This window comes from Metopolophium dirhodum, chromosome 3, assembly GCF_019925205.1.
Source record: "Metopolophium dirhodum isolate CAU chromosome 3, ASM1992520v1, whole genome shotgun sequence".
Classification (NCBI taxonomy): domain Eukaryota; kingdom Metazoa; phylum Arthropoda; class Insecta; order Hemiptera; family Aphididae; genus Metopolophium; species Metopolophium dirhodum.
Window position 1 is genome coordinate 20,656,119 of NC_083562.1, and position 23,219 is coordinate 20,679,337.

Consider the following 23,219-nt stretch of genomic DNA (forward strand, 5'->3'; position numbering starts at 1 on the left):
TTGAGTTTTTGGTTATTATTTTTTTCCCCATCTGTCGTTTACTGTTTTGAGCAGTTCGCGTTCGTTAAAGGCCCGTCTCTCTAATCCAATTCGGTGGTAATCACCGCCACTGTGAATCGTTGAATTAATCAATTGTGCTTTTAAAACGATTAAGTATTCATTTTAAACCAGCTGAGCAAGTATCATAAATCTACAGCACGGATTAATTCAACAATGTTATTATCGTTGCACATGAGTCGTAATAGAATAAAATACTATTTCGATAAACATAACAACGTAAAAAATTTTAATTTTTAATAACTGAAATACTAAATATTTGCACTGTTATTTTGTATCGATAATGAGAACAGTATAGGAACATATTATTAAAAAAAGTGGTTAACCTCTCGTAATGACAAAGGTATGAATATTGATTAATGTTTAGAAATTCTATACTTTTGGTATTAATATCAACAAAAAATTAAATATCAGTATTAAAGCTGTAAATCACCAATCTCATTACGACTCATCGCGAATTCGCAGATATACGTATAAGATATTGCAACAGACGTTTTAATTAAAATATTTATAATATGTTTTTTTTTAATTTAAGTTAAAATAAAAAATAATAATGTGGAATTTTAAGAGAATCGATAGAATTTCAACAAAACCCTATCGTTCACAGAACACCCACTTCCCGTGGTGTGTATAATTAGTAACGACATTGTTTGAACCCGGTGGCCTACCTGTCTCTCACCCTCACCCTCTCACTCACTCTCTCTCTCACACTCTCTCTCTCTCTCTCTCTCTTACACATACACACACATATACAAACTATTCCTGGCGCCCTCTGTTATTAAGAGGCCAATAAGGTTTAGTGACCGGATTAATGAGCCACGGCGTTTAATTAGGGGACCCTTGGGCTTCGAAAAACCCTGAATCCTAAATATAAACGCACATATTGTATGTATTGCGTGAGTTATCGTTTTCTGACGTAAGAACTCGAGTGGGTTATAGAAGAAAAAGAAAATTAAAACTTTTGGATAAGCAACTTCAAATATCTAGCAAATGCCTCTTCCATGTCAAGCTCGTGAGTAAGAACCATCTGCCAAAAACTTTTCTTTTTTCCCACATGTAACTTTAAAGTCGTCAACATTTTACAGTTTTATTTTTTAACTTTTACGAAATAATGTATATAGTATATAATATTATATATAGATATAACATATTAAAATCAAAAAAAAAATTTAAATTATTGTAAAACGTTAAGACAGTATAAAACGTAAATTTCTTGAAATCCAAAATACGAACGCCCCACTATTTTTGCGAGTATTGTATATCTATCTAATTTTAGACCATAACATTTTAATTCAATCTAAATTATTTTCTAAACAGTTCTTTTCATTTTTTAAAACATAATTAACCACACTAGTATGTCCATAAATTATTAACATTCAATTATGACGACAGTAACAATGGGTACGGTACCAAGCATTTTTACGGATATTATTTTGTGCTATAAAGAGAAAAGGCATAATAAAAAAGCGAGCATTTTAAACATAAATGGAATGCTGTACCATAACATTTCACAATTTACGATGCACATCAAAATAGTATAAACGAAAGTTAAATTTAGTTATCATCTTTAACTCTTACAAGCATATCACTAAAAGTGTAACTATCTTACTGATACCATATACTTATATTCTATGTAGTCTTTACACTGTAGAAATATGTATGAGAACGTCAAACGCTCATAGCTCCAATATTTTTGTTTTGCTAATATACTTATGCAAGCAACGCACAGAAGCAATATATGGAAGTTTAAAAATATATGGACCCTAATATCGGTTGTGGTTTACGGGTAAGCTCATTTTTATGAATGATTTGGTGTATTGAACAGTTATGTTTTAGGAGGTACTATAAACCCCCTTCTGGTCTAAAATGACAGGCCCTCGACCATTCACTCGTATGATACAAATCCAAATAATTCATAAAAAATACATATCCCCTCTTTTCAAACGCAACAAAATAAATCACTATGCGTAAAATGGTCTGGAACGTCCAACATTTTGAAATGTTTAATCGAATATATATTTATGTATATAATAATATATTATACACTAATGGTGCGTATTATTAGTAAAAATCACCTTAGTATAAATAAACAGCGGAAATATCGATTTATGAAGTAATTAACATGCAGCAACCTCTAATTTGGCTTATATTTAGCGCAAATAATAAACAGCGACAACCCCAGAGAGCCATATCAAGGACCTAGATAACACAAAACACACCCCTTTCCCAGGTAAACTAGCAATTATATGACCAGGACCCTTATTAGCAGCCGGCCGAACTGAACTATGTTTGCACCAACCGCACCGGCGATGGTCGTGACTTTTAAGAATTATGACGTTTAACGCGCGTGACACGCAATATCACTAGTCACGCACCGCAAAAGCAGCTACGTCACTATATAGCTGCTTCACGCGAACCGGTCAAGTTCACGTCAGAACTTGATTCAGGACGTGTGTACGATGTTACAACTGTAAGCAGTAAGCTGACAGTATGCCGGAAATGGATGTTGTGGAAACAAACTTTTATATTTTTGACAAAGTAATCGGTTTTTTTTTTTTAAAACTTTATTTTAAGGATTTTAATAATAATTGTTGACAACGGATTTTAATTATTGTTCTGAACATATTTTGATGAATGCTCTGCGCGTTATCATGTACCAAAATACACGACTGTCTGCACTCGGCCGTTATGGTGTGTACTGTTTACACAATTTGACGTGCGGTGGCAGACAATATAATATTATAAATTATAAATAAATAATAATAATAAATATTGTGAATTCTGTGCTGTCATGAAACGGATGGCGCTTTGTTAAGACGAGCGCTCGTCTACAGACAACATCAAGACATATAATGTGCGTGTGTGTGGAGTGTGTGCGGGCTTGTGTGAAATGAAATAAACTCGGCGCATTAATCCCAGCGATAAAATCTTCGAGTAATGAATCTTTTTGAAAGGATCGGGCAAGGGGTTGCGCGCACAATAATGGACGAGCCGCCGGTCCAATTAATAGGGGACGCGCTGTGAAATTGATAGGGCGAGAGAGTTCCGGAGCTTTGAACTCGCGAGATAAGCTCGTAGCTCAAAGTGACAGACGCCCACCGACTTCTATGCCCCCCCCCCCCCCCACCCACGATCTCACGCACGGTGTATAACGCAATAATCTACGTAAAAGCCCATATGAAGGGAATAATATCGAAGCCGGGCTAATAAAATAAATATTCACGGTTCAATGGCTCATTTGTCGGTGGTCGCGTGCATTCCGAATTTGAAATTGGATTTTAGTTATAAATATAATATGATATAGAACCCTATGATTTTTCCCCCCAAACGTAAATCCCAGAATAATATAGTCCGAAGAAATATCATTTTTTTTAAATTTCCCTCACTTTATATCGGCCCTTATATTATGTATAATATATAAAAAAAATCTTGGTTTATGTAGGTTTTGATACCAAAATATAACGAATCATTCTTCTTTCAAAATCTTAAGCACATTTCAAATTTGAGTTCCTGATTAAACTTAATGTTATTTAAGTTATCATAAAAATTAAATAATTATTTTATCAAGCATTCAAGCCAGTATTAAGGAACCTATCAAAAACGAACTTCGGTTATGCTATAATAAATCATTTTTTTTCTAAATTAATTTAATAAAAAAAGTTATAGATTAGAAAATGTATTGGTTTTTTTTAAATATTCCTCAATATTATTTCATCAACATAGATATTTCTGGAGAATTTGACTAAAATCAATCATAGGCTAAAAACGTATCAAATGATTTCCAACGTCCACGAGGGATTCACAACCATTAAGCCGTGTAGGTACTCATGTTCTTTCATAATATATAACGTTTCGGATTTTTCTGTACACGTCACGCGTGCTCACCGCAAACAGTCTTCGTGAAAAATGGTATTCCATTTTATATATTTATTTATATTGCAAGTGTATATAGACACTACCAGCAGGAAAAACCTCTTTTACCCGTCGCTGTTTACAGAAAAGATAGACATAATGCTTGTGGGCTAAAACCAAGAAAGAGATTGATTACTATCTTCATGTGCATTGTGTGTGCACCAGTCCAAACGCTCGTGGTACTCTTTGGAAATTTTAGGTCGCGTGTCGGTCGTGCCATTAAATTTGTGAAACACGAATGACTTTAAATACCGTAAAACAAACGTGTGTTAAATCCCCCGAATTGTCGTTTTTGAGCTGGCTGACTGAACCGGAAATGAACAAAATATTTATTGTTCCATTCCAGTTTACCCCTCTGATATTTACCATATATTTACAATATTATCATATGTCTCATTATATTGCATGAATACAGTAATATTGAACAAAAGTGAGGCTAATATTTCATAACGTAATGCAAACATTCAAATATTTGTTTTAGTATGTTTGATAATTTCATACTCCAACTTGACCATTATATTTTGTTTTTGAAATAAACATTATGTATTTTATTTCTGTTTGACTTTTTATAAATACATTTCATTTTTTGCCAACCATACATTATTGCCGATTACATTATGAGGCATTCGTTCTTAATGTTTTACTAAATTTATAAGTAAAATAATTTAGACGAAAAAAGTATACCGTAAAATGTATTACACCTTGGATAAGCTTCTACACATTTATATTATATTTCATTATGACCAACGGCATCAACTACTGATAATTTATTTTGAATTCTCTCAGTATTTCTCTCATATTCAACTTGTCCAATAGCGTAAAATTACTGGTGTAGCATAAAAGCTTTTGAATCAATTTAAACCCCTTTTTAGTAATTTTCTACACAATCAATATAACTCTAGTGATTTTAAATTTATCTCTAAATTATTTCTGATGATAAAATATTATTATAAATGCAACTTAAACAATTTAAACTTAGGTACTTAATGTACAATTAATATTATATATTTGTGTAGGCGTTAACGTTACATGGTTATCAAATGAATGCATCTATGCAATATATTTTATATTATATTTATATAAAGTAGGTATACACTTTTGCTGAAATATAAATAAAAATAGTTTACCCTGTTTTTTAGTCGATTAAAAATTATACAATGATTAGTAAAAATATTATTGTAATGTGGGTAAAATTGTATTATTATATAGATAGAATCCATAGCAAGTTAAGGCAGTGTTGTATAGAATACTTTTTAAATAAGTAGAAAAAAACATTTTAATTTAAAACTTTTAGAATTAATATAAGTACTATATATTGATAGATTAGTACTTACTATATATATGATGTCGCTTTCTTTCTATTGGTCTTATAACGGAAAAATCAAGAAATCTAGTTTTTAACTTAATATTTCTATTCAAACTACTCAATAGTTCCATAGATTTCCCAGATATTTTTTGTCAAAATTAACTTTAGAGTACCATTTTTTTTTATTCTAAAATAACCCCATCTTTTGTTTTTTAACGTCTCTCTATAGTAACTACAACTCTATACATTAAAATACTCTAATTTGTCGCTTATGCGTTCAGTTAAGGCATTTTAATATTTTGAGTTTTTTTATTATAAATTAAATAAACTAAAAACAATTATATTTTACTGTGATAATTAATATAGAAGCTATGTTAACTATTTTTAATTATTATATTTAATTTGTATCTATATGCATGTATACTAAATATTAATTATAAACTCCTACCCTTCTGGATGTAATTCATACAAGAAAATAAACAAAATAATAAAAATAATTTACTACACTGTCCATAGGCAGCGATGCGAAATTAAGTTATAAGTACTATAACTACTAACTGAGCCAATTGAAGTAATTAATTTTGATAACCAACACTTAAATTTATTTTTTTAAATCGTATATAATTCATTGCATAACATGTACCTACGGTTTTTCTTTTATATTTATTTGAAAAATCCATAATTTACTATAGAGCGTCGTCGCAATGAACCAACTTGTGTTGCACCTTCAAAATATACTGATATTGTTCAGTCTATAATTATTGTGGGTTTCATTATCTTATTTTATACGGATTTATTTTATTATATTTAAGACACACTATATTTTCACATTTTACGCTTTATGGTCCGAAAAAATGATTATTGCCAAGTTCGCCGTAACATTAAACTGAGATGTTTAGTATCAAAGGTAAAGATAACTAGGTACTACGTTACATAAACAATAGCTAAACTTGCACGGAACTTTTCACACCGACGGGGCGCCTCTTCAATTCGTATGCTGCAGTGTTCAGCCGACATTTTTTTTATCTTTATTTTCCTGTGTATGTCCTCATTATTTTTTAATGGACGATTATTATGAAGGGGTAAACGGAATTCAGTGAGAAATAAAAACATACAATGATCGTTGTGTATCGAATGAGTTGATCCGGAAAGCATTCAATTATAACGATATTAATAACAACGGTTAGGGGAATAGGATTTACTTGCTCGTGTAGAAATTATTAAGAAAAGCGGATAAAAACTTTCTTGAAGAAAAACAAACTACGAGAGATTACGCAATAAAAATGTCCGAATGGACAGCCGCTATTTGTTAGCCGAAACTTTGAAAGTTGATCATTAATATCCATTTAAAAACAATAAGTTTATAAAATAATTTCTCTGGAAAAATCAAAATATTATGTATGTGTATTGAGTATATAATGTATATATTAATATTTAAGTAAAACCAATTTATACAAAACAGGAAATTATGTATTAATGTAGGTATTATATATCATTATGATTGATTATATAAATAATGTACTTACTCATAATAATTACTTTTAAAGATTAATTTAAAACTAGATGTAGATAGATTAATGTATTCAATTTTTTTTATTAGTATTATTAAATATAGTATAATATTATGTATATAATTAAGTTGTATTAAATTATTGATACTTGTTAGTTTATTAGTAGTTTTAACTTCACAAAATTATAGTACTTAGGTACGTTGTACAATTTAGTATTTTACGAGAGGATTATTTGATATAAAATAATGTATAATACAATATAAATATTAAATATATCTATAATAATAATTACACAAATATAATTATGGCAAATTTTTAAACGATAACGGTAAGGAATAATGGGTATTTGTTTAATAACTGTACATTGAATGAAATACAATGTTTTTATCTACACAAAAACTTTGTTTTTCAGTGGATGCAAGGAATGTACAGTGTGTTTGGATTGTTATCAAATTAAATCGATAATTAAAATGATATACTGTTTAAAAATGTTATTATCAGTTGCTTGGTTTTATAATTTAATCTATTTTTCGACGGGAGCAAAAAATATGTCTTTTCAAAAATAAATTATAAAATATAATGTTTGATCTTAATGTAAACTTAAAACATATTATTGCATTCTCGAGGAGTAAATAATAAAAACGTTAGAAATGTTTCGTTTTCGACCATCACGTTAATGTTATTAGCGGTTTTAATTAATTGTTCCGATGCTTATGTACTTAGTGTGCGCAGTACCTATATACATTATATTATAAATTATTATTAAATCGTATGCTCATGTATGCTGACTAGAGGTTTTTCAATAATATTAGGTACATTAATATTGTATAATTTAATTGATCTGATTTGCTTCACACTGGTCGGTCGACCGTTCTCTTTAACCCTCCCCACACTCCCGCCAACCAACACACAACACCGATCGGCATCGGGTATTTTAAGTTATCATATCCAATGTATTAACCATAGCGAATATACACACGGTGCCCAGTGGAATAATACGGACAGCGCGGGCGCTTACATCAATTTCCCCTAATTGATGGACGCCGGTCAAACACAATATTCTGCCCCACCACTGCTGCTGGTAGAGCCATGTTGTATATTATTATTATTATGTAGTTGTATTTCGTATTAGCATTATGCGTTTTCTTACCACCCCCTCCGCAAATCATGTTATAATAACATCCCGGTCTGATCGTTAATCACGTTAAAAGCGTATTGGATATTTTCCATCGAAGGCTCTGTGTGTATAAAACGTTCTAAAAGCACCGCCGAATAATTATAATTACCTAATGAACAGCACACATACATATACACATACGCGTATAATGTATATAATAGTATAGAATATTAAATTGATTGATGGTTTACTACGTCCACTTATTTCAATTTGCGCTGTATGCCTAGTAGTAGTTATACGATAAAAAATGAACCGAACCCATTAAAAATTACCAATCGAAATAACAATATTTGCGCGTCCGACAACGACATTGTATTATATAGTATGATTTTTTAAACAGTGATGGTAATAATAACGTTGTCGGGGCTACGGCGATGGTGAACAAGCACGACAGGTCAAAAATTTACTGTGAGCGAATCGTAATAAATGTCTTATTATACGCAGTCATAGTGGTGGAACAATTTGTTTTGATAACAAGTGTGTTTGGATATTCTCGAGGTTGGGTTTTTCCTATGTTTCTTTTACCATCTCAGAGTAGTCCCAAGGGGGTTACCCTCCGCCTTCTCACTGTTTTCGTCACGACTCTTAAACGCACATAAATCTTGGCTCGTCGTTTGGCGGGGACGACAATGGTCGCTAATTTTGAAAAACGACCATTATTCGTTAGAGAAAATAAGAAAACTCCGAAAACGCGACTACTAGCTGTACAGTGTACACAGTATACCTACGCAAAGTTAGAAACGAAAAAGTACGCAGTGTGCAGTAGACATTATTCAAAATTATCTACGCGTCGGATTAGTTTTGAAAAATATAGGTAAAAACTAAAAAAAAAGCAAAACAATTCTCAATGTTTGAAACGTACATCGTACCTCCATAGCATTTCTTATATGTATTTATGAATATTTCACGGTAAGGAACCCGGAGCATTGGAATCAGAATTAAATATTTATCGCGTCACATGAATTATGCGGATTCCCGTCACACCATTTCATAATAATATAATATATTTAGTCATAATATATTAGTAGGCATTGAAATTGAAAAAAAATCATCGTATCCGAAGCTCGTTGAAAAAATATCGTCGTTATTTAGATCGTAAATCATTTCGAGGGGACGACGATTGTTTTCACCCCGGGAAATGATTCATACTGATCTGCAGTGATTCGCTGGTCCGACGGGACCGATTGAAAGGTATAGGTACCTACGACCTATGACTATAAGGGACGGGAAAAAAAATCGTCTGTCTTACCGCCGTCGTGCAGCTGCAAAGTAGCGTCCCTGGTGAACGCTAGTTCCGAATCCGTGAGCGTCGCGTCCGAACAGTTTCCGGACGTGCCACTGGTGTCGGTGTTGAGAAGTGCACCGGGCTGCTGGTAAGTGTGATTCGGCCTGCGGTGCCGGTGGTACTGGTGCTGTAAGCTGTGCTGGTGACGGTTGGGCTGAAACTCGGCAGTGTCTTCGTCACATTCCCCGTCGCTGCTGTCACCGCGGTGCTGGTACGGTTGGTACGCTCGGTTCGCTTTTCCTGTAAAAAAGAAAATCCGTTTTAGACTCCGACTTAAAAAAAAAAACCTGTAAAAATTAGTCACTGGTGTCACAAGACGGTTGTAACTATAAGGACTTTGGAACACAACGCTGTACTTTTTGAGAACCAGTTAACAACATAATATTATATGGCATGCTATTATTAATATGCTCCCGAAATTATGTTATCATAATATCATTTTCACCTGATCAAAACACCTTGCAAAGTTATTCGGTTCGATTCAAATTTAGTACCTACCTATCTTCTGCATTTAAATACAGAAAAAATAACTACTTTTTTCACTTCAAAGCCGATGGATTTAGAACACATTTTCTCTTTGATATAGAATAAAGTTAGGATGACTAGAGTAGGTATAATATTGTTTAATCACCGTACATTTTCCAAGAAGCTTTTCGTTTATCGTCAAAACTTAGGAACTGCCCAGATAATAGTACATTGTGTCGGTTAATACAATCAACGCGCAGTATCCTTAAAGGATATATTATATACCTACCTTATTATTATTATTATTATTGTTGTTGTTGTTGTTGTTGTTTTTGTTGTATTGTTGTTATTGTTGCTGTTGTTATATTATATTAGTGGTTGCGATCTAAAGGAGCTTTGCCCGTTTACCAGAGAACTCAATCACGATAATTGGCAAATGGATTCACGAGGCAAGTGATCAATGCGGTACGAGACCGACCTGCTTCCTTTAATTACGAAATGGACGGTTGTGTACAATACTGCGGAACCCGACCGTCTGACGTTCGTTTCGTGGATATTATTAATAAAAAAAAAAACCCTCCCACCCTATTGGTCTACAGTTATGCCTTCCTTTTAATATAACTACAATATGTATCTTTTGATTTTCATTTTTAAAAACCAACAACTTGCAAAAAAAAAACAATAATAAAATAAATCAACAACACAGTTTTGTTTGGTTGTTTTAAAATTAAAACTATAGCTGTCTTCAACGATAAAAAATTTTAATTTTAACGTTATTTCCAAACAACTTTTAAATAGAATTTTTTTTTTTAAATAGCCTTACATCATTTTAGTTTATTAAATGATTTTTGTTGAACATTGCATTTTTCGTACGATTTGAATAACGACCACTTTAAAAGAAATGGAGAACACTATAACCTTCACACCATGAACAAAGTTGTTTATGTGTAGCTCTACAGAAGCCTTTGCACAAGTGAGGGGGGTTGTAAAGTAGCAACAGGAGCTTATTATTACACGGGAAACCTATGGTGTGAGAAAAATGTAGTTATCTGGGTGAAAACAGTTTAATTTAAATGCATGGAAAATAATAAAAGGGATGCTCCTCTTCCACAAAATACGATGGAATTTCGCCTCGCACTTTACTGTTTCTAATAACGTGTACAGCTGTTATTTATTTTCTGACTATTCCAACCCTTTTCCTCCGTCGCTGCCAATGAGGGAATAAATATATATATATATATTTTTTTGGTCTAGAGGGGGTGGGTTATATTTATAGTGGGGAAATGAACGGAGCATTGTCAGTGGTGTATTTCTCGTCTATTACTGAATAAAAGGCCCGGAACAAGAATTAGTGACCCGAGCAATATCTCATGTTTGTTGCCCCGAGAAAACGTTTAGACGCAACGACGACTCGAGGCTTTTAACGCCGGGACCAATGTTGTTTACCCTTATAGTTACTTGAAAAACAAACATACGATGGAGGCACATTTTACGACCCCTCGGCCCATGTTAAGCTCTCTAACAGCCACTTGTCTGTGTGGCGTTCCCCAATATTACAAGACTTCATTTTCTATTAAAAACCACAATCGAAAATTCGACGTTTCATATTATTATATATTTTTATTGTATTTTTGAGCACTCATAAGCTAAAAAGTGAGTGGTTTTTGTTTCTCGACTTTGCGAATAAATGGGATTTTAGAATAAAGAAAATTTGCGTTATTCATCAAAATGCAAATACGACTTCAATGCACCCTTTTTGTTTTATGTTTAATTTATTCTTCGGTCAAACAAAGCAAATATTATTCTTTATATTGTAACGGTTATTAGCAAATAGCAATAATAACAATTGTTATGATTAGTTGTAATAATACATTTTAAACGTCAAGTTATTTCATCAAAGTATAATTGTATTTTAATAAAGGCATGGTACGTTAACTTCATAGTTGAAATAATCCCATAACACCGTAAAATGTTTACGAGTATCGGAATATATGTGTTCAATTTTACTACCCGGTCAATTACAAAATCCATTAGTCTATAGTCTGTTGTAAACTTAAAATGATGTATCATATGAGTGCGTAAGCGAACTAGCCAAGCGCAATACACTAATACCTGCCGTGATAAAATTATACATTGTACTACATTGTTAATTGTAAGTTGTTATTATTTTAATATTATGTATTATGTATCATAGCATTTATCTATTTATTTATTTTACTTATGTATTTATGACTTATCACCATTTGTTCGTATTAGTCTTGTTTTGGTTGTGTGATACGAAAAAAAAATATTTTAATATTTTAAAAGGTGACCAGAGATATGTAAACTAGATATTTATTTATTTAGTTTATTATCATACATACGCATGTATCAAATTTACATTGTTGGCTATTAAAATTAATATATAGGATACATATTAAGAAAGGACATACACATATTATAATAGTACCTAGAAAACAGAAACTAGTATACAGAAAACAATTGATTAATATTATAAAAATACAAATGTCGGTGTAAAACTATCAGAGTATATAATTAGCAATGAAAAAGGAGATTTTAGTTTAAAATATGAGGTAAAATAGATATCCTGGCTTTTTTTTTAAAAAAAAAAAGAAAGAAAATCGGAAGAATTTATAGGGAGCACTGTCAATACGACCTAAAGCTACGTATTGACAATATGGACAGTATTGTCTAAAGACAATATGAACAGTGCATGGAAGGGTTTTGTACAGGAGAGCGGTGATGGGAAAAGAAACTTTTATTGTGAAAGCCTCTTGAAATCCTCAAATTCATATTGCATTTGCAATAACTCAGAGTTGATGGCGGAAAAAATAAGTGGTAAAAATAAAGGGGTACGCTCATTTTTCAAAACAGGAAGGACGGTATCCTAAAGCATTTTTTTTCTTTTGTAATAAACCAAACTCGTATAGTTTGCCGGTTATCATCAGTCTTTGTCAGAACATTTTTTGAGCGTCAGTGCACGACCACGTGAATTCGATTTCATAGCTTTCGGTGATCATAAAAATAAAATAATAAATAAATAATAGCCTATAAATGCATTTAACGGGGACAAATTCACCGAGTGCAGAAAATGTCTCGTAAATAAAATTGTTGTGTCCGTGGAAGTCACTAGGTGTACGTTGTAAATTCGTGTGTCGCAGGATTTACGCCCGAACAACTAATCCTCGGAAAGTGGACTCTCGGGGGTTTGTTAATTTTGAATGGCTGAAAGACGAGCGGGAGTACCGTGGACAGGGTGAATGGCGCTGTATAAGTGCGATAAACCACCTCCTGGTCAGGAAGCACTAATCAAAAAGGGTTGATTTCGGACGGTAACCCGTGAATGGCCGGAGGTATGTGTTTTGATTGCCTGTCAACCATCCCAAGGGTGACATTTACAAAGTCACTATAACTGTGCCCTTCTCCCATCCAAGTCGTCTTATATTTTATATAAATACAAGTATATAAAATACGTACGTTTCAAATCAATGTGTATAATATTTTAAATTATAGTTAGGATGAGTAACCGTATTTCTATCAAATAAATATTACGTCTAATTAAGGTTGAATAATTAATATCAATAAAATATACTCTACATTTTCAAATATTAATTTAATATACTTAATACAGTGTCTAAAACTTCAGTCGGATACCAATTGTACAACCAGTATATTCTAATTTATTTTAAACATTAACTTTTTGAAAAGACATAGCAATAACAATAAAATATGTGCGTCAAATCAATTTATCTGATAGAAATTTTACTCTTATAGAATTTCTTCAACACTAATTAATTTACTATAATATTATTGTTATAGTGAATAATATATAACTTAATATGCTGGTTATCCATACAATATAAGATGGTATCCAAGGACTCATAACTTGATTTTTGTAATGCTTCATTGGAATTATGATTATCATGTATCCTATTGTATTATTATGATTCAGAAAAATCAATCAAATTTATAATTATTTTTGTCTTTATTGAAAACTGAAATGGTATTGATTATGTAAAAACTTAATAAAATAATTTAGATTTATATATAATTTATTAAAAATATGATAAATTGTACTAGAAACTATATATTTATAAGAATATATTCCTTATTTAAATACAAAAAAAATAACAAATGTTTGTGTAATATTAAATATTTATTTTTTAATATAATGGAATGTAATTTTAGTACGTCCGAGGACACATAGGTACCAACGTCGCTTAGAAGATTGATGTCCTAGCGACTTTTGTAATATTCCAGGAACCTCATCATTCATTGGGTATTTTCATTGCATATATATAATATGTTACGTTTCCTCCTTACAAACGTAAGGAGGGACTACCGGTGTTGGTGGTTTTGTTGTCTTTTCGTATTGGTTTAAACTCTTAAAAACCATGTTATACAGAACTTACAACCAAGTTTATTAATACCGCCTTAACTATAGTTTAACTTTCGATATATTTCTTTTCATCAGTAATTTTCTATTTAACACGATAACTCGTTAGTGCATCATAAATGAAAACTACTTCAAATTATTTTCATTCTTGTTGCATTATAATATGTCTGGTTATTTATTTATTAAGTACAGTTTTAAATATCAAACTTAATGTTGTTTTTGTTTGTCTACTTTAAATATTTTTCTATTTATGAGAATATCTATACAGTATATACCACAAGCTACACTTGACATAATGTGTATATTTTGTAAAATAACATAAAATAAAACACTACCCACATGGCATACATTTGGTATCGTTTTTCTCAGTAATCTGATAGGTCAATCTAAAAAAAAAAGAAAAAAAAACCAGACAACAGAATAATACAGTGTACCTTACATAATTTTAACTTGTTGATATAAATACAAAATTCAATAATACTAAGATACAATTTTTATTGTATATAAAATACTATGCATCTTCATTCTATAATTTCCATAATATGTATTATGCATAGGTAATAGCTAAAAATTTGGTGTGTTGGTTTTATTCGATTTTCATTTGACGCTATTTGGTTAGGTTCACATACATTTATCTGGTTTACATACATTTAATCTAGATTAAAAAAAAAGTCGTTGCAATGTAATCGCATTCGATTTCATATAATCGAAATCATTTTTGTTTATTATAGAGAAAATTGAGAAATTACATTTCCATTGAGTCCTTGAGCAAGACCAGTATAGTCAGCGATGCGAGAGGATCTTCGCCGCGGTGTAATTCAACTCCGTCGGATGAGACTGATTTAAACCGATTAGTCGACAAGCGAAAAAATATATTAGAGTGTTGAATTTCAGCATCGACCTTGTCTTTTGTTTCAACCGGACTAGGCAGTACTGTATTCCCCTTCCGTATTTCGTTCATTAATATTATTATTTTTCATGGAAAAAAACACAATATTCAAACCTCCCGTGACAGATTTTAATGGTGTACACCGGGCGGATGATAATGATTTTATAATTAAACGTGGGGGACATGATGATAACGACTCCACCGAATCGCTCTCGTTCTCGCTCTATCTCTCTCCTTTCTCCTTCTTCCGTAAGCGCAGCAGTGAATTCTATATTTAAGATTAAATAATCTTAAAAACCGTTCTCCGCTCGTTTGTCAAACAAATCGTTAAGACGACCTCGTACTTTTATATATATTATATTTTTCCCCTTCCAACTAGCGGCCAACAGACCTCCGTGGTAGATGGCTTTCATGGATCACACTCTCGGTGAGTCCATTAGTTACGACAGCGAGGGACCGTCGTTTAATTGATGTAAAAATCGCCTGGCCCATTCTCCCACAATATGATTGGAGGGTTTTCGCCTGAAATAACACTCGTGAATCATAATTAAACGCTATCATAATAATTTTATGTTTCACTAGTATAAGGGAGAGTGGAGTGCATCGAGAGGGTGCTAGGAAACCGCAAAATATTTGGGAAAACGTTAGTTCCAAAGACTTTCATAATGTAATTAGATACGGAGTAAAGTGCAATTACCATTATTTTAACTGCTACTACTACTACTAATAATAAATATAGTATTAATAATAACTGTGGTGGTGTATTTTATATTAAATGAAACGAATTTTTAATAGTAGACCACCTCAAATAAAATGTTTTAGCTATAATTGAAATAAAAGATAAACAATATTTTTGAACACAATATATAATAACTATTCACTATGATGTGTAACGGAAATGTAAAAGAGCTACCGAAGAATGCAAATCACCCATGTATGACTACGACGCCATGATATTTTTTCGTTCTCCATTTTTCATCCACGGTTGATGATTTACACGACGTAAAGTTATGTATTTTATTTTCAGTAATTACTTATTAAACATAATATATTTTTAACCGCAGTTGTATTTCAAACAACATTTTATATACATTTGAAACATACAAATATGAAATACACATCATTGACACCATTGAGTAGTGTTTTTTTTATATAAATAATATATATAGGTACAATCATTATACAGACTGAGAAAAATTATACACTTGTAGAAATGTAATATTTGACAATATTTCGAACATTTTAATTACAATTCTAAAGTATTTTATTATTATTGTCATTTTTATTAATAGCGACGAGAAATTCTTTTTTAAAGAGTTTATTCATATTGTTTACGTTTATATAAATACATGACATTCTTTCGAATGTGATTAAATTATAATTGACGACGTTTTAGAACATTTTCAAATAAATATACCGCATATAGGTAGTTGAAAAAAAGAATCATTAAATCATTAAATTGTATTTTTCACGGTTACGATGACGTTTAAAAAATTTGTTCTAAAGGGTGACGGGTTTTTTATTATTATTATTATTATTATTATTATTATTATCTGTGCCGCTCGCCTCTCCGACAGCTTAACAAAGTTAAAACGCCCGGTAATGAGAAAAGTTTGATTTTAATGAACCGAAAGCTCTGCACACGGCCGTTATTATGTCGGCTGAGTTTGTTAAAAACATCACGAGCCGACTTCAGGCGGGATGCGTTCAAAATCGTTATTCCGTTTTAGTGGCATAGAGGAGAGAATGACATCCGGAATGTCTTAGGAGTTTTTCACTGAAAACTGATTTTTCTAAGAAAAATAAACAAAACAAAAAAACACGTAATATTTTACGGACAACTTTTCTTTTGATTTTCAATCAACGATCTGACATTCATTTTTCTTATTTTTTTAAAAAGATTTTTTTACATGCGATTTATTTACCAAACATACGGCCATATTTAAGAAAAAAAATTATATTTTGAAGGATTTTGTTTTAATAATGTACGATAAATATTACTTTTGTAGTCAAACATTCACATATTCTATAATTTACAGCCGTAGGCACATTTGTGTACCTACTTTACAGAATCCGTGGGTTTCTAAAAGTAACCTATACTTTTATTTATAGATTTCCTAGTGAGGATATTATGGTAGATATTTTAAGTACGTTAATTACAAACGTCCATTCATTAAGTACATAAGTTATATAATATATATATTATGTATATTGTCTTGGTATATAAATATGTACCTTGGTTTTGGTATTAAACTAAATTAATAATTACATCCGGAATACATTGAATTTAGAATATTCCAAAAATATTTGAATAGTCAGACATAAATATGAAATTTTAAAATCCTAATAAAAATGTCTCTGTACGTTTAACTAGAATAATTATTACTAATCAATAAGTATACTGTTTTTCAGTAGATTTGGACCAAGACATCAGCGGAATTCAATCATTAATAATATTTCTAAATCGCACAATTTTAGAATAAATACCTTATGGAACAAAATGTCATAACTCATAACGAATTACGATAACGATAATTACTCATAACGATGCGTACAGTGCGCAAATGGTATACCTACATTCTGTATGGAAGTATTCAATAAAAATAAGTTTAAATAACGAATACGTTGACACGTTGCTCAATTGATGAGAAAAAAAACTTTGATAATATTATAATGTACAGCAAACTGTTTTCTCTCGGCGAAAAAAAAAAGTAAAGAATAAATTTACCATAACACTAGGCACGCATTGTTTGGTCATAAACAAATGTCCCAGTTTTTTTTTTTTTTCATTTCTTTTTAATCCTTGTTGACCTAACCCGTCCTCCGGAATAGCAGGAAGTCGATGATGCACATCGGTTGGTGTGTGTTAGTGTATTATCCGTTTTCGAAAAATAATAATAATAATAATAATAATTGGAAGTACGCGTCATTGTACACCGGGCGGCGAGACGGTGACAAGACGCCGCGGGCGATCATCCAGCCATAAAACAATAATGTTCATGTTACCGAGGTGTTCGCCGATGTCGATTTGACAATGGTCCTTTTGTTTGTGTGCTTTACCGGCTGCTGTGCGAATTTATTTTTATTCTTTATTTTTCATCTCGAGATCATCATAGTTCGCAGAATCACAAAATATAATACCTACCTACAACACACCTTACCTCGCGCTTGGCCGAGTGTTCATTAAAACAAAAAACCATTTTACTCGCGTCATCTCAAAATATTTTTTCGATTGTAAAGGGAAAACAAAAGTGATCCGGGTGAATAATAAAAAGTACTCATCGACACCTATATATAGTAATATCGTTGGTCACATAGAGAGATACAAACGTTCTGTTGAGTTGTACAGTTTTTAATTAGACATTACATCATTACAACGACCTACTGTAGTTGTACAGCAGCTATAACCTACAAAGCGATCCGTAAGACAAAAAAATTGAAATAAAACAGCGCGTATGGATATAATAAAGACCGGGGAAAACAATGACGAATGGTTTTTAGTTTTGTGACGATCGCGTCGAGAGTCGGGTCGTTTCGCGGCCCGTAATACCTATGTATGCCTACAAATGATTATAATAATTAGGTACGAAAACCGCGTGAACACAATATGTTCGTATAATAATAATATTATAATGCTAGGGGATATCGGATGGAGCATGAAATACAATAATAATTATTGTACGGCAAAACACGACCGATGCACAATATGGCAGGACACGGACACGCTATATTAACACATTATATTGTCGCAGTGTTTATCGTACGAAATTCGTTTCGTTGATTTCGGTCGTGCGTCACGATAGACCGTTTTAATGCGATCGCGCGCGCGAATTTGCGAGCGAAATGCAATCCGAATGCGATTTTCATATTATTATTATTATTATTATTATACAGCTGCAGCACAGCGTGTTCGGCGTGTGTATATTACGATATAATTTATTATAACATTATAATATGCTATACAATAACAATAATATATGGCTGTCGGTAAGGTCTAGTCCGTCGGTATCATTTTAAACGGCGGCCTGCCGATCGGATGTGCATATATATATATGTGTGTGTTTGTGTGTGTGTGTGTGTATTATGCGAGGAAGTTTAATCGAAGTTTCGGCGGGGCGACGGCGACGCGAGCAAAGTTCAGTGTTCGTTCTCCTCCGGTCGTCTTCTGGGAGAATTAATTTCCTTTTCATTGTTTTTCGTCTTGAATACACGGTAATTAAACGGCCCGGTGGAATCCGCTCGCGGATGCCAGGAAATCAATCTTCATTATGTATATTATACCTATATATATATTAATATATTATTTATTCATTATTTTCTCTTCATTATTTTGTTTTTGTTCTTTATTTTCATTTTGTGAGACACATATTTTTATAGCCACCTTTTTTTTTTATTCACCCTCCTTTCTTATTTCTGTTTTATTTTTAATCAATATCTCCCGATATTACTTATGTTTACGAATATTATTTCCTTCTCGTTTCTTTTACACCCGACCCACCCGTCCCGTGTGTTTCGTTTGGCCATTCCGTGCAACTGTTCTGAAGATAAATCGCAACGACCGTGTTGTAGAAACGCAATATTCTGTTACTCAGAACGTTATGCACAAAATTTCATTGGCTATTCCGGAATAACTGTCGTTGGCAATTGGATTCGGAAAATGGCACATGACAAATTTGCCGACGTTAGCAGATGTCTCGACTTATGTGCACCGCATTTTCCGGAAAAGGCAACGCTTGGGATTTGTCATGGAAACGGTAGTAAAACGTAGTCCGTTTTAATTCCTCAGATCGCATGCAAACCCCGCAGCATGTATACATATATTATCCGTCTGAGAAACAGTTATGTTCACAAAACAAATAGTATTGCAATTTTTCACCCTATCATGCGATCGCGGTGAACAATATAAACATAATTTCAGATTTCAATTATTCCAAAGTACATTTCCCAAATGATTTAAAACTATTGAACTGTGCGTTGATAATATTAATACGCTGTTGGAAATATTGAAACATTTTTCAATAGCCGTCGCTCGCTAAGTAATTCCGCGGAGACTATAATGTTTTCATAGCCGACGGCCATTATTGTTTCCCTCCGATCGGAAAACAGTATAATATTTTTATTTTGCCCAGCGTAAGGTAAGCCAGATTGTTAACGAAAACACAGCAACCGTGTCCGAACAAATATTATCTTTTGTCTCTCGTCTCCCCGGTTCGAACGACCGAGTGGGCACGCCTGTAATACGCATATAATATAATAGATATACCGACGATATTGATCAAACGGTGTGTGGGTCCGCAGCAGGTGTGGAGCGATAACTGAGGAGGGTAAATGCATCAAAAATGTATAAAACGGCATGACGAGCACGCGTTTGTCTTGAGGTGGGTGAAACGTCGGTAAATCTTGCGTTATTTTAATTTCCTGTTTTAGAAACGTCCAGTCCGTGATAATCATGTTGAGTGGCCAGAAAGGCACCGAATTGGTGTTAATATTTATATGTCCGGCCCGCCTTTTCCACCCCAGTCGTATGCGCACTCGTAACCGACGGAATGAATATTTAAGCGAAAAAGTAATTATTATTCTGACGTAAAGAGGAAAAAATGCATTTCATTAGTAAGTTAACTCACCGTACTAATTTATGAAACCCAAATTATTCATCAGACTCGAATCTTGTGCATATAATAATAATTTATGATAATATTATTATAATGTAACGTGATAACTAGTGAAACCAATAATATTTGTTATTACTTATAACTGTTGAAATTTAATACAGACTACAAAAATGTTTGATTCCGAAAATTCATCGGTTTCAGATTATCAATTTCTAATAATACAATATTATTATATTCTAGGTAACCTACCTATACTATCGGTTAATAATATCAACGAACTCCACTGCGCCATTATCACTTGTCAATCTCAAATCCAGTTTATACAAAATAAAAACCATTCGATACGTTTTCTCACAAGAACGTCCATTGTTTTCAGAGTAACTGTTTTTATTTATTTATTCCGTACATATATAATATTATACACTTTATATTAATATTATATTTTACGCTATTTACTAAATAACCTCAAGTGAATTATCTTGGATCTAGTGAATTCGCTCGACGTACACGCACGCAACGCTCGTCGTGTATCCAATGTACAGATTAACCGAACTGTACACTTCTGGGAAACGCAGCCACATGGGTACCACTTTATATAAATTATTGATGTCACTTAATGCGTTGTGACGGTCTATTACCCCGTCCCACCACCACCACCACCACCACCCTTTTGAACAACCATTCATTTGCGGAGAAAAAAAACGCGGTCAGCCGTACGCAGCACAATGCGACAGTATAGGTATGCATAAACCGATCGCTGTAGATTTTGCGTATAGGATTTAAAAAAAAAAAATCGTTTAATATTATGTACGATTACCAAAAATGGTCGTGATGGTTTCGGAAAAACGGGTTCGGAATCAAAAAAAAAAAAAAAAACAACACACGAATATAATATGATATAGTAATACATTCCGTCGACGGCAAAATCGCTGTTTAAAGACTCGTCCGAGAGTCGACCACCGTCGGTCGGGTACACCGGACGCCTGGCCGCCGCCTGCAGTATATCCCTCTCCTCTCCCATGACCCGCCCCGACGAATAACGCACAGCCACACAGGGGTCATAATGAAGGCCCGGCGGAGATCATCTACCCCCGCCGGTGCGCATCGCCCGGTTTATTGATCTCGTGTTGCCCCTCCGTCCCCTCCCCGTGGACCCTTTATGCGCCGACCGCCGAATGCGTGAACACACACGCATAGACTCGCACAATGTACGCACATGCATATACACACGCCAAGGCTGAAAGTTCGGCTACGGTCGAAGCGTGTCCAAAAAGTTTTACCGCCCTCCCGCCGCCGGCAGCTGCCCTCGCGCCCCGTGGACCCGGCAGAAGATACGAGCGAGGACAGCAGGTGTTCGCACGTGCGAACGTATTAATTACGCTAATTACACCGTATATATAGTTGTATAGTGGCATCGCTGTGCCCGGGCCCGCGAAAATAGCTGGTGTAATATTGCATAAAGAGGCGTACACATTATGGAGTAGACACCTGTACATGTGGAGTGGATAACCCGAAAAAAAAAACCCCCAAAAAACGAATACATTAATTATTGTGCTTCTATCCGTTCGGCACGTTCGCTCGGCTTTACTTAAAAATCTGTACGGTCTCCGCCGCCGGCCACGGCCAGTGCACTGGTGCGTGACCCCGTGGAAGCGACTGTGATCTCGGAGGACGGTAAATTAATAGGTTTGGCGTGGTACTAGATATAGTTATGTGCGAGGAAATCGGCTGCCGGGCAAATCCGGTTGATTTAACAAGTATGATGAGGAACAGTACAGAAAATAAGCCGAAGCTATAGGGTATACCTATAAAATATGAGTGTGGAGATTGTCAAATAAAACCCTCATAAAACGACTGCCTCTACAACAGTTTATTATTATTGTAAACACTATAACGATACTCATAGCTAGTACCGTACGCCATACTAAATGCTCTCTCACTATACTCCTCTGCAATGTTGCCGTTCGTAATAATCTATAGATATACCTATATTATAAGACGTAGTAAACGGACAATATAAGCGTTCTTAGTGCATTCGTCTCTATTGGTTGAGCATCGCGATCTGCTTATATGAACCAAATAATTGGCCTGCAACGGGAATTAGCTTGCATATTTTAATTTTTTATCGTTCGTAACGGTGAAGGTTTTACACTTTAAATATTGCACTGTAAAAATATAATAGCGATTTTTTATGCATGTAACAAAAGTTAACGAAGTGAAAACGATTTTTGTTTTTTTTCCCACTGACAAATAATTTATTGTATCAGAGTGGGGAATTTTTTTTATGACAGACACCTAAAACCAAGAATTCGTTCAATTTAAAAATATATACTTATAGGTATATTTTTGTAAGTAATTTTACGAGTGAATTATTTCAATTTAAACAAAAAAAAACAAATATGAATTATATTCATTTGACACAGATATATTGAATACTTTGATTAATTATAAGTTAAATACTGGGATACATTAATTTGTTAAAATATGTGCGTTATTTTTGGTTTTTTTTTTATAACAACATCATTTATATTAAAGATTTAAAATGTTGGATTCAGGCCAAATTGAACAAGTGTGAAACCGATTTTTAAGAAATTTAATATATTTATAAA

The 23,219-nt window shown here is 33.1% G+C and overlaps 1 protein-coding gene across 4 annotated transcripts in view; it reads right to left on the minus strand.

Moving 5' to 3' along the window:
- Positions 1-23,219, minus strand: part of LOC132942072 (teneurin-m) — a 68,784-nt gene that overhangs the window by 25,541 nt on the left and 20,024 nt on the right. For all 4 annotated transcript variants that reach the window (XM_061010373.1, XM_061010372.1, XM_061010374.1 and 1 more), the window contains exon 2: positions 9,213-9,488. In XM_061010373.1, coding sequence (XP_060866356.1) covers positions 9,213-9,488 — 276 coding nt within the window. The remainder of the gene's footprint in view (positions 1-9,212; positions 9,489-23,219) is intronic.